The sequence below is a fragment of the Magnolia sinica genome, chromosome 4 (genome assembly GCF_029962835.1).
Source record: "Magnolia sinica isolate HGM2019 chromosome 4, MsV1, whole genome shotgun sequence".
NCBI classification, from domain to species: Eukaryota; Viridiplantae; Streptophyta; class Magnoliopsida; order Magnoliales; family Magnoliaceae; genus Magnolia; species Magnolia sinica.
The window spans coordinates 36512467-36526598 of NC_080576.1; the positions used below are offsets into that span (position 1 = coordinate 36512467).

At 39.6% G+C, this 14132-nt stretch overlaps 1 protein-coding gene across 2 annotated transcripts in view; it reads left to right on the forward strand.

The window, feature by feature from the left end:
• The window catches only part of LOC131243023 (splicing factor Cactin-like), a 42739-nt gene that overhangs the window by 19314 nt on the left and 9293 nt on the right, over window positions 1-14132 (forward strand). For both annotated transcript variants that reach the window (XM_058242077.1, XM_058242078.1), the window contains 5 exons: window positions 2333-2432; window positions 4306-4377; window positions 4470-4532; window positions 4678-4818; window positions 6370-6465. In XM_058242077.1, the coding sequence (XP_058098060.1) occupies window positions 2333-2432; window positions 4306-4377; window positions 4470-4532; window positions 4678-4818; window positions 6370-6465 (472 nt within the window). The remainder of the gene's footprint in view (window positions 1-2332; window positions 2433-4305; window positions 4378-4469; window positions 4533-4677; window positions 4819-6369; window positions 6466-14132) is intronic.

Here is a 14132-nt window from a genome sequence, read left to right on the forward strand (position 1 = left end):
GTTTTTTTTACTCTTTCATTTTGATCATCATCATGGTTCTGAATATTGGTATCCAAGGGGGGTGGGGAACGTATCATCTTGGTCAAAAAATGATACAAAACGGGCTTTGCGTATTGATAATAGATCACATCAGTCAATTTTTTTTTAAGCCAAGGGAAGGTTCCTATGCATTACTCACCCGTTTGCCATTGGAAATACCACTTCCCGTCCGACTTGCATGTCTTAAGCATGCTGCCAATGTTCATCCTGAACTAGGATCAAACTCTTCATGAGATTCATTGTTGCATTACTTATACCTTCCTCGTTCACAGACAAAGCGAATTTGGATGTCTTTCATTCCAAGGCATAACTTGTATCTATGTGCTTCATATTAGCTCAGAGTTCGCTCCCAGCAATATAGCCATCCCTACCCTCTCACATTAATCCCACGAACCTCTTATCCATTCACATTCGATTACTGCGGGGGAGTAAGTGATTCGAATCTCTCCCATGAATATAAGAAATAGTGAGAATTCTTGAACTCTCTCAATTCGAAGATCCATGATTTGAATTGATGTCATTTTATTGATTCCTCCTAAAGATTTCATTTCAATTGGAATTTGGTTATTCGTGTTGTACGATGATCCCTGTTAAGCATCCGTGGCTAAATGGTTAAAGCGCCCAACTCATAATAGGCAAATTCATAGGTTCAATTCTCACTGGATGTAGATCCTCCAGATGTAGAGCTCATAGGGCTTTGAACCTAAATACCGACAATGGAAAAAAATGTTATTCCAAATGTGAAGTCTCAGTATCTTATCGGTGAAACTGAATACTTTAAATTCAATGGACCCTTTGTTTTTTCTTTTTCTTCTTGCAGAATAACTGAGATGAATGAATTTTTTACCATAAAAATAATTCTTCTCTCTCTCTCTGTTTTTTTTTTTCTTTCTTTTCCACATATATGAATTTTACCATTTAGGAATAATAATAATGCTAGTCATTTAGATCTGGTACACAATAAAATAATCTGGATTTATTCATAGACTACTTTCTATCGAATCCAATTAAGAAAAATACCAGGAAAAAAAGAGAATAATAGGACATTCAAGAATCTATCATTTTATTTATTTATTTATTTATTTTTTAATATTTTGGACATGCATATGATGATGTATTGGACCATTCTTTAATGAGAATGTTGTCTGTCCGTTTGACTTGTTGAAGGTCAACTAAATAGACCCTAATTGAACACAAATCAAGCATGGTTTGGTTAATTAGGGCCCATTACATTGAATACAACAAAAAGAAGATGAAGATATAAAACGAAAGTGAAGGTTTACCCTTCTTTTTCAAAATTTCCCATAGTGGTCCACTTATTTTTATTTTATTTATTTTGTCGAATCCCATTCAAACATTTGTTTTTATCCCAAAATAGGTCTAAATCTAGCCTAAAATGAGTTTCTAAGCTTCCTCCATGGTTTAAATGATAAAAGAGAAGAGGAGGTAGAGCGAAATTTTGAAAAAAAATAACTCAAAATTGGGCTTTTATTGGCCCATATTGGCCTCATATTGGCGACAATACGCCCTGTATTGGCTGATATAGGGCGATACGGCCGGTACAGCCCTGTATCGGGTATCGTCTTGTGCCAATACGGATATGATATGGTTGTATCGGCTGATACAACACCGATATTCATATCTATAGCCGTCATTCTTTGGCCGTTTGTTGTTCTGTTTTGTTACTTTTATGTTCTCTTAAACAAAGTTCTTATCGTCTTTAAAAAACAAGGTATATCCTGAAAAAGTTACGTAACAGCTGTAACGACTGTTACGTAATGGTAACAGTGGTAATTTGTAACAGCCGTTACAGAAAAATTGACTTGTAAAGTCCTGTAACGGCCATAATGGCCCCATAACGGTCTGTTACAGAGCCAAAATAAGTTTTAACCTATAACAGCCGTTATGGCCTGTTGGTGGCTGTTGCGGCCACTGTTACCATTATGGAATACCTTAATAAAAAAGGTTAAGTGGAAAGGATTGTGATTTCTATTTTTCATGGGCCCTTGTGTAGAGAAGAAATATGACATGTTAGTTTTCTTAATTGGCTGGTTAATCATGAGGGCTAAAGCTGATTACCAGATTATGATTCCCTTTCCTTGTGTTACTTAGACAGACTCTTCTTCAAGCATTTATTTCCTACATGGAAGCTAGTGTCTAGTGTTTCGCATTGGTTTTGGACATTGCATAAGCTATTTTCTGGTGTGGTTATTCTTACTGGTGGTGGGTTTTCTTGGTTATACTCTTATCTTTGCTATGTCTTCTTGTAAGTTCACTGTGCAATTTGTGGCAGGTTTTTTTGGCGGAAGAAGATAGAGCGAGATGTTGGTCAAGGTCTAACGGTAGAACAGATTTCAGTCAAAGCTGAAAAAAAGAAACAAAAAGAAAGGATGGTATGTATTTTTACCATGATTACTGGGAAGCTTGTATTTTTTGAATGTATCTCGTAATATAACATCTCATCCCAGGTAATCTAGGAGCTTGTAAGGAACATATGTTTGATAATTACTTTTCCAAAACTTACCCTACAACATCACAAATTTCTGGTTCTTAATAAATGATTTTTTTTTTTTATTTTTATTTTTATTATTTTTGTAATGATCATTGCTTTCCAAAATTATTTTATGATCTTATCATCAATTTTTAGTGCATTTTATTCTTTGGTCATCTGTCCTTTTTGGTCTTATTACATTGATTAATACCAACGCAAGGTACTGTGACTACATTGATGTTGTAGTCCCACTAGTTATTCTCCAATGTTTAATGCATTGGTTTGGTATTTGGCAGTCTTACATTTGCTGAGGTTACATTCATTACATGGCCTAGCTCTTAACGTAGATAATGGGTCAACATGTGGCTTTCATTTCACATTGGTCTATCTATCAATATGTATTTTATGTTTTTTGGTAGGGCGTCAGTGTCGCTGACTCACCGAATGCCGGTAATAAGACTTGATCCCGGGCCTACACCATATTACACTGCCAGCTTGGATATCAAGCTGGGTGTATATATGGATGTAAAGTAATAATCATTGTGAGCATATTTACATATGAAGTATTACACGTTATAGTATCAAGCTCATTTGATAACTCGAGATAATTTTATTTCATCTTTCTAGTGAACTTCAATGCTGAAAGATAAAGAAGTTGGAAACCATTATCTAAGATGCTGAGATGGGTCCCTAACTTCTCCCATCCTTCTTTTCTCTCTTTCTTCTCTTCTTTTCTATCTCTCTCGACTTCTACAGAGGTATCTTTGGTGATGTTGTTTTGCAATAGCCCTGTCATTGCAGTAAGTGCCAACCATCATGTTAAGTCTTCTGAAAACTAGGACATGCCCTTATCTGAAGGTTTTATTGTTATTTAAATGGAATAGAAGCCATTGCATTTGTTGGTTTTTGTTGAGTATTTGTGACGGCTTGGTTATATTCATGATGATTTTTAGCCTGCATCGGTCCTTTGGCATTCTAGATTCTACATTTGAAGAGGTGGAGCGAGCTATCATGCACGGGATTCCTTGCCTACATTTGGTTCTATCCTGTCTCTGAGTTGATTGTTGAGTGCGATTCACTATTTGTTATGCCCACAAATTTCCATGGAGCATTGCAGATGCATTTCATGGGATAATTTGCATGTTGCAGAAATTGACATTTTTCAGTGTTTGACTTTCACAGGGAAGCAAACTTTATGGCCCAGTAGTATCTTTCCTGAGTAGTTATGCCTTCTCGGCTTAAGTTTCCATTTAGGTGTTATATGGGATGTTTTATATCTCAATTTTTATTGATAATTAAAATATAGTAAAGCAAAAAAGGAGGATACATGCTTCCTTCTATTTCAATCACTAACATATTATAGCAACAGAAATTCACAACTAAGCTTGAATTTATACTATACCGTCTTTCAAAAGAAAAAGTAGAAGAATCTTGAATTTATATTTCCATCCTATTTTTTTTTTAAAATTTTTTTATTATATATAAATGTAAAGCTGAGCAATCAAATGACTCTTCTTTAAAAGTTTGACTAGCTAGGTATGCGGTCAGTTGTTCATGTGAAACCTTTCATTTGGATGATTTCAATGCAATTCAGATGGTTCCATGTTTCTTTGCTGTTTTAACTCACGCGCGCCCGCTATACGATCTTAAGTATCATTGTGGCCAAGTATTACATTTCATGCTATTGCAAGTGGTATCTTCTATTTTATATCTATGAGGGTCAATCTTCTTTAAGATCACATTATAGTGTACTCATATTCAAATTCATGATGCAGGCAGAGATTGAGAAAGTGAAGAAAAGAAGGGAGGAAAGAGCAATTGAAAAAGCACAACATGAAGAGGAAATGGTTAGCTAAATCTTCTATCTTTCATGATGCATCATAGGTTTCAACTAAGCTATCGGTCCATGTGATATAACTGTGTTTATGCGCTATTGTAGGCAATGTTGGCACGGGAACGTGCTCGGGCTGAGTTCCAGGATTGGGAGAAGAAAGAAGAGGAGGTATCAATGGAAAAGTCTTGGATGCCCATATTCTTATTTTCACCCATGACATTATTGCTTTTGATATATTGTAATATTTCAGTCTTTGTCCAGCCATTCACTAAGATATCTGTGCTTACCAGTTGCTAACATTTTTATCCAACAGTTCCATTTTGATCAAAGCAAAATTAGGTCAGAGATTAGATTGCGTGAAGGGCGTATAAAACCCATTGACATTCTTTCAAAGAACCTTAATTGTTCAGAAGATTTTGACATCGAAATAAATGAACCTTACACGGTCTTCAAGGTGAATATCCTTTATGTTTGCATTTATTGAATTATTTTTTGTTTCAATGGACTTCTGCATTTATTTAATTATTTTTTGTTTCCACGATGGACATTACCTTTTTTCCTTTCGTACTTGTTCCTTTTGTTCATTTGACACTAGTTCAAGCTTTACACATTCGTAACAAGTTAAAGGATTCCTTCCTTTAGAATTGAAATGTCTAATTTCACTATGTTAGAACAAGTTCTTGGGTCTATATCAACTGCATTCAGATTCAATAGAAAATCTATGTGACAATGTGTTTATGTCCTATAGAAGGACTGCTTTTAATATGGACACTAATACGCATAATATATGGTTACAAATAGAACAATGTCAAGCATGTGAGATCAGTCTAGTTTTAGCAACATTTTGAATACGATGATAGGGTGGTTTTTTAGTAGTATGTGCTCATTCATTGAAGATTCTTTTCTTTAACTGAATAGACCAAAACTTAGAGAATTTTTTGAAGATTTAGCTGTGGTCCAGTACTCCTGCTTGATTCCACTTTGGTATAGGGACTAGACCACATTCCAAGAAAAAAAATGGTCTTAGATTTCAAAGGAAATTTTGGCATTTAAGATCATGAATCTGTGAACTATGTGAATGGGTACTTGGTGTTCTTTTTTGGCACTAATTGTTTGATTTTGTGTTAATATGAGGTCCTTTGCTTGTTATCCTGATCAGACATTCTCGAAGATTCTCGTAGATTGTAATGCTTCTGCTTGTTTGTGATACTTAATCAAAGTCTTGATAAATTCAGAAGCTTGTAACCAAACTTGTCTCTAGACAACTTTCTGTTAGTTCAATCTATTAGAATTTCTCAATTGTGCAACACATTAATCTTGTTGTTTCTAGTCTTCACTTTGTTCTAGAGGGTGTGTTTGGATTGAGGGTAAACTAGGGGAAGCATTTAGTTTATGCCGACAAGATGTTTGCTTTTGCTTGGGAAACAGAGAATGCCATGGCAACTGTTCGCCTTTGCCTTTCTTACCTCAGCAAGGGAGTAAAACCTTCTTCTTTTTTTTCCCCAAAATGTCAAATGGTGGCAAAAGAGGTTTCCCTCTAACAGGGTCTTTTAATGCAAAATTGGAGGGAAAAGAGGCTTCCTTTAGCGGGTTGCAATCCAACACTGGACAATGCAAAGGAAAAACATTATTCAGGACTTTTCTTTAGCAAACCAAACAAGTGCAAGGGTTTCCTACCTTTCAGAAGAAAAAAGGTGCAGAGGGTTTCCTTCCTGATTTTAGTTTACCATCTATTTATGTATTGCTTTCCCTAGTTCACCCCGAATCCAAACCTTCCCAAATAATAACAGTAATCTATGTGCCATTAAGTCACGTACTTAGCAATCACGGTATCTGCTGTTACTTTTATTGTAAGTTGTAATGAAATGCTATTAGCTGATTCATTTTTCTGCTTCCAAACTGATTGATATATGGAATCATTTTATCTTAAAACATTTCACTAACTAATGTTGATGACATTAATTTTTGTCATTATAAGCTGACTTAGTTGAGATGAACATAACAGGGTCTGACGGCTAAGGAAATGGAGGAGCTACGTGATGACATAAAAATGCATATGGATTTGGACAGGGCAACACCGACACATATAGAGTTTTGGGAGGTCTTACTCTCATCCTTTCCCTTGCCTATAGAAGTACCCGTAGTTTTTTTTTTTTTTTTTTCACCTATGATTTTCTTGCAACCACATGATTCTAATTCAAATCTCCTGCATAGGCGCTGAGCTTCTTATTCATTTCTGACAGTGTAAGATGTTCCAATTTTCCATACAAAACATCATGAGAAGATCAATTGCATGCTTCCAGTGTGAACCAGTCATCCGTCTTCCAAGTGAAAATACTTGAGGGAACCAATATCTTTCACGTCAAATTTGCTTCTCCTCATCCATGTACCATCTTTGAGGTCTTGGATACAGAGATCTTCAGTCCTATCTTTATTGCTGATATTGAAGCTTGTAGGAGCTTGTGATGGGGACATCATGCGCACACGCACGCCCCCCTATGCACGTACGCAAGGAGGATGAGGGTCCTACCATCGATCTAGATCGATGACGACGTCCAAGGGGGACCCCCTAGCTAGGGGACTTTGTTTTGGTTCCTTGGAATGGACCCGATCGTCATGTGAATCCCACCATGGGATTTCATGATCGTGGCTCACTATTCGAGATGATCTAGTACTTTGGGTTTTGCTTATTATTGTTATTAGGAATATTATGGATGGTTTAGATTGCTTTGATTAATTGTTATTTTTTATTACTTCGTCTCCAAGTAATAGTGTGCGCACATGGCGCGAGTTTTGGGTATAGGATTTTATTATAAATAGGCACCCCTTGTAGTCTTTTTAAATTTATTATTTTTTTAATTATTGATGATTGAATAAAATTTCTGCATTTTCCCGCTCCTCTCCGAGCTGTGAAAATCCAATTAGGTGCGAAACCCTCCCTTCTTCGAAGGGCTAACTACCGTGGTGCGAAGCCACACTCATCCCGATTCGCCCCCACCTTCTACTATCCATATTTCTCCTCCTACAGTCATTCCACTTGCAAATCCATCGTTATTTTGCAGCCGTTCCTTCTCTACGCAGATTTATGGATTCTAGCCTTGCAGGAGGGTTGAAACTTCGGCGGAGCACCACGCATGGACTGTACGTTGGATCAGACCGAAACTTTGGGCGTTTGTAGTCCAACCCTAGCCGACCAGCCCCAAGGAGGGGATTTTTGGGTTCGTGTGCCCCACGCACGTGCGGACTGCCCTCAACGCACCTGCGTTAGGCGTAGCCTGCTGTCCACACGCGCGGGCAGTCTTCAGGTTCATTCTCTCCTCTCTTTCACTCCTCTCTTACCTGATTTCCCTAACCCTAACCCTAGATTGTCTTAAACTTCCAATTTCTTTGCCCTTTTTCCAACCCTAGGGTTTCCCAAATTGAAACTTGTGAATCCCTTGGATTGAGGAAATTATTCCTGTGCATGTGTGGCTGAATCTACTCTCCTTTGAGTGTTGATTGGTCTATAATTTTAATTGCTCTAGCCCTAGCATGTGTAGGCCTGGACCCGCATAGATTCCCCTTGATTGAGTGCTCGACTTTATGTGGGATGTGGAAATTTGTGTAATTGTTTTGAACTAATATGATCTAAAGCCTGGAATCACAGATATCATGTTTAAAATTTCATGTCCTACATCAAATTTGGTATCAGAGCTTAAGGTTCTTATAGGGGAATGCATTGCATATTTAGGGTTTGGTCTATTCACGTTTAGTTTGCATTAACTCTCATCATAGAGTCTTGTAGGATCATTTAGTCTCATTTAGACGCATATAGTTGTGTTAGAGGGTCTTTGAGTTGAGGAGTAGTATGTAGGGGTGCACATGGTTCGGTTCGGTCCGGTTCTGGGGTGAAACCGGAACCGAACCGTTCTTTACGGTTCTAGGATTTTCGGAACCGGAATCGGACCATTAGCAACCTAGAACCGAACCGGAACCGAAAACGGTGCACTCTAGAACAGGACCAGTCTTGTAAGATCATTTATTTTCATTTAGACGCATATAGTTGTGTTAGAGGGTCTTTGAGTTAGGAAATAGTTATATGCCCACATGTACTGGTCGCGGTTTTGGTTTGCAACCTATACTAAACATGGAGCAATTGCAAGAATCAATGGACAACCTAACTCGACAGTTTGAGTCTTTGGGTAAGCACTTAGAACAACGTATTAACCATCGCCTTGAACAAATTAATGTACGCGTTACCCAATTAGAGACCTCCGCTTGGGCAAACCCCACCATTGGGGAAGATGCCCAATCTCAGGTAGGTGGTCAGGAGGATAGACCAAGGAATGGAGGTGGCCAAGGAATCGGTTATGGGCGCGCACCCGTGCGCCCACCCCGTTAGGGACATCAAGACCACTATGACCCCGATGCGTAACTCCTCAAAGGATTTAGAGTAGATGCCCCCACGTTTGATGACCACTTGGACCCTAAAGCATTTCTAGATTGGTTGGCGGATATGGACCACTATTTTGAGTGGTTTGACATGTCGGATGCTCGTCGAGTCCTATTCGCCAAGATGAAGCTTGTGGGCCAAGCAAAAAGGTTTTGGTCTACTGTAGAGCGAAAGAAAGAAAGGGTGAGGGAGCTCTCAATAGTCCATTGAGGAGAAATGAAAGAAACTCTTAAGGAAAAATACCTCTCTTTTTCTTACCGCTTGAGGTTGGTTGAGGAATGACAGTCTCTTCGACAAGGTTTTATGAGTGTTGGTGAATACATTGAGAAGTTCGAAGAGTACTTGACTCATTGTGAAGTTGATGAGGACCCCGTACTCACCCTTGCTCGATTTAAGACGGGCCTCCATTCTGACATTAAGAGAAAATTGCTCGCCAAGGACATAGACACTCTTGAACAGATGTATCAAGTAGTGTTGGAGGTCAAGCAATACCTCAAACATCTGTGTGGGAAGGCGGTTTGAGTCGTGATTCTGGCGTTAAGGCCAACCCTTCTGGGGATAAACCTGACACTGAATATCAGTATAAGCCTTCAAGTAGCTCTCAGTCTAGGCCCAAGGATGATAAGGGTAAAGAAGTTGTCGGATCTGGCTCGCGCAAAAGCGATGCGACTAGGTGTTTTAGGTGTCAGGGGTTTGGTCACTTTGCTCACCAGTGTGGCACGAAAGAAGGCACCAAGGTGTTCCTTATTAAGGGGCAAGTAGAAGTAGTGCCCCCAGAAAGTAACAGTGAGGAAGAATATGAGCCAACAGTAGCCCCTAGTGATGAGGAAGAGGGAGCGCAAGAGTCTGCGACCCTTGCGATTATGCGTTGCGCCTTTGCACAAGTAAAGAATACCGACGATTGGTGCCGCAACACGATCTCCGATACTAATACAAAATGTGATGATAAAGCTGCAAGATGATCGTGAATAGTGATAGTTGTGCTAATGTGGCATCAACTGACACTGTGAGCTGTCTGGGCTTGAAACTTGAAGCCCATCCTCAACCCTATAGAGTGTCTTGGGTTGATGAAACTTCCATTCCAGTCTCGCACCGTTGTCTTGTTCCTATTCAGTTTGGATCATATAAAGACACATTTTGGTGTGATGTTGTTCCTATTTAGTATGGGACGTATAAACATAGGAAGTCTATTGATCTTGCCCCTATGTCACTGTCCCATAGGCCATTAGAGTCTACAAAGTCCTTTACGCATCACATTCATTCATTGCATTAAGAAATCAGGCGAAAGATCACTACTAGTAATGAACATTACAAATTTTCTGCGGACCAGCATAAACGTTTCAAGGAATTCAATGTAGGGGACTCTGTGATGGTCCGCATTAGGCCCAAGCGGTACCCTCAGGGAGCCATTCGTAAATTATACGTGCATAGCGCTGGACCATTCAAAATTATAAGACGAAACGGTCTCAATGCGTATGTGGTAGATCTTCCACCTTCCATGGAAATTAGTTCCACATTCAATGTGGAAGATCTAGTTGCTTTTCAAGGGACCACTGATACATTGTCCGGCCTTTCACCTAACCATCCTGATTCCTCAGACCTGTCCCTTGATCCATGGCCTCTTCCCAACCCTTCTTCCCAACCTCTACTCCCATACCTACCCTTCCCACACTCAGAGAGGAGATAGAGGATATTCTAGACAATCAGATAGTATCAACGTCGGATGGTGGGTTTCAGAAACAAACAGATAATATAAGTACCAAAAACCAAAAATAGTAGACACTCTTCTAGGATGTGACTCACCCGGAGATTGGAAGAGACATTACATACCCTTCTAATACTTTGATGAGGACATCACGCGCACACGCATGCCCGCCCTACGCATGTACGTAAGGAGGAGAGGGCCCCACCATCGATCTTGATCGATGATGACGTTCAAAGAGGGTTTCCTAGTTAGAGGACTGTGTTTTGCTTCATTGGAGTGGACCCGATAGTTATGCGAACCCTACCATGAGTTCTTATGATCGTGGCCCATTATTCTAATTAATCTAGTATTTTGAGTTTTGCTTATTATTGTTATTAGGAATATCATGGACGGTTTAGATTGCTTTGGTTAATTGTTATTTTTGATTACTTCGTCTTCAAGTAATAGTGTGCGCACATGACGCGAGTTTTAGGGTATAGAATTTTACTATAAATAGGCACCCCTTGTAGTCTTTTTTCTGATTGACGATTGAATAAAATTTCTGCGTTTTCTTGCTCCTCTTCGAGTTGTGAAAATCCAATTGGGTGCAAAACCCTCCCACCTTCTATCATCCATATTCCTCTTTTCCTACAGTCATTCCACCTGTAAATATATCGTTGTGTTAGAGCCGTTCCTTCTCTACAGCAGATTTTTGGAATCTGGCCCTGCAGGAGGGCTGAAACTTCGGCAGAGCACCATGCACGGACCGTACGTCGGATCGGACCAAAACCTGGGGGGTTTGTAGTCCAACCCTAGCCGACCAGCCCCAAGGAGGGGGTTTTTGGGTTCGTGGGCCCCACGCACGTGCGGACTGCCCTCAGCGCATGTGCGTCAGGTGTGGCCTACTGTCCAAATGCGTGGGTGGTCTTCAGGTTCACTCCCTCCTCTCTTTCACTCCTCTCTTATCTGATTTCCCCTTAAACTCCCAATTTCTTTGCCCTTTTTCCAACCCTAGGGTTTCCCGAATTGAAACTTGTGAATCCCTTGGATTGTGGAAATTATTCCTGTGCGTGTGTGGCTGAATCTAATCTCCTTTGAGTATTATTTGGTCTATAATTTTAATTGATCCAACCCTAGCATGTAACCATATGTAGGCCTGGACCTACATAGATTCCCCTTGATTGAGTGCTTGACTTTATGTGGGATGTGGAATTTTGTGTGATTGTTTTGAACTAGTATGATCTAAAGCCTGGAATCACGCATATCATGTTTAAAATTTCATGTCCTGCATCATCTTGATACCTTAAACAAATGTAGCTGTACGTGCGTCTGGTACTATGAGTGGGCCCCAGGTCCAACATATGGGCCTTAGTCCACAGCTCTTTCCTCCCGTTTTATCTTTATTTTATGTTTTTCTTATTTGCCACTAAGTTTTCTTTTGTATTTTCTTCATAGTAAGGGCATATATGTCATTGTACCTTTTCCCCTCTTATTATAAATAAGAAAGGGTTGGGTGGCCCAACCCTATATGTGTTGTTTCTCTCTCATCCTTAGGTTCTTTAGACAGTTCTTGTCCTTCTTTTGAAGATTTAAAGGACAACTAGATCTTCTCATGCAATGGCTTCATTGTGAACTTGCTTTTATCCTTCTTGAATGGATAATTGGTTTTCTTCTCGTCATGGATGCTTTTTTTTTTTTTTTTTTTTTTTTTAAAATGTTGTATCCATGGTCTTCCAAGAACTAGATGGCTCGGCCCAGTTGGGTAGTATCTTTTTGGCCCTCGATCCTAAGTTGGAAGAGGCTGATAGTCTTAAGAATTTTAGGCCTATTAGTCTTTTGGGCAGTCGTTACAAAATTATTTCTAAGATGTTGAACCAAAGTTTGAGGATGGTGCTTCCCAAGGTTGTTTCTCCCTTTCGGAGTGCTTTCATCTCCGAGGGTACAAATCCTTAATAGTTCCTTTTCTGGCGTGCCACCAAGTCTGGAGTGTTCTCCGTTCAGTCCTACTTGCAGATGTCTCAATAGTTGTCACACCACCCTCACGTGGTCTTACATCATTCCAAAAGTTGTTGCCTTTGCCTGGCTCGCTGGGAGTAACAAAATCTAACTGTTAATAATCTTTGCAATCAATCTACGATCCTACCGAATGTGTCTTTTGTGCTTAAAAGCCGAGGAATCGGTAGACCGTCTGTTCATCCGTTTCTTGTTTTCCAGAATTGTTTGGTCCGGTATTCTTCGATGGTTGGACATTTCTTGGGTGATGCCTATCTCGATCGACTATCTCTTCCGCTCGTGGCGTACTAAGGGAGGAGGCCACTTGAGTAAATCTAGATGGAAGGTATCCCTGCCTGCTGTCCTATGGTCCTCTTGTTTTGGTTTTCGTTCTTGTCTTGTGGGTTTTTCTTGTTGTTTTTGTTTTTGTTTCGTCTTTTGGCCTAATAAAATTCATCATCTTGCAAAAAAAAAAAACAAAAGGGTCCATCCATACATCCTCGCTATATTTCTTTCCAAAATATAAACTTTTTTCTTCTTTTGATTTTCTTCTCTCTCTCTCTCTCTCTCTCTCTCTCTCTCTCTCTCTCTCTCTCTCTCTCTCTCTCTCTTTCTTAAATGAATTTTCTCCAAAGGATTAAGTTGAAAGGTATTGTTGAGTTGGTAGTTATTCATACACGGAAGATATCCCGGCTTTGTTCGTGGAGTTGGATGTTCTGTGCACACAGGAAGACATCCTAACTTCAACAATTTCATTATTGTGCCCTCGGAATCAAAATTTTCCTACTATTTCCTTTGCTGATATTTTTAGACCTCTTCCATGTACCATTCTCTTGTTCTAAAATATTTTGCCTTGTGGCTTAGCAGGCACTCAACCTGTCATAGCCTCCTTTTTTTTTTTTTGGGTCCAATCATCCACTGGAGCATCTTTTTCATGTCACATGGTTCTCTCCTGCCATTTTATGTCCATAGGAAGTCCACTTCTCATTGGCATGAACAATATGGTTTCACAGGGGGCTGAGGAACTCTCTAATGGCAATTGATGCACTAACATGCTGCCAATGGACAGCAGAGAACAGCCATCTGTAGAAGTTTTGGACATGATTTGGGCTAAATATGAGCTGTAAATCTAGGTAATTATGGGCTGGAATAGGATGCCTGGTAATGGGGAGGATTGACTACTTGGTTTGGGCCACTGGTTTGGACAACCATGGTGGGGATGGGGTCACTGGATTGGACACACTGTAAATTTTCTGGGACAGGATTTATGGTGGTTGATTTGGCGTATTTGGGTATTTGGCTCCCCCAAGTAGTTGGGATAAGGCTTAGATGGTGATGATGACTTTTGTATGTTTGGCTGGTGATGGACAGATTTTGGTCCTAAAAGTCCCAGAGAGCCAGCCACCTGTCCTGCTCCATCCCAAATATTCTGCCAATGTTGAAGACACTTTTTAACATGCCTTTGAAACAAACATCTCCTCCAAATGCCCCACCAATGGCCATTGACTTTTCGGTCTGTGTCTTATATAGTGAGAGTTTGGTTCTGCAATTTGGATTTGCCTCCGTGAAACTGTGAAATTTTCCAATTTGAATATATATATATTTTTATTTGTTTGTCCGTGGCTTTAAATTATCCAATTACAGAAATTTAGTCTTAACT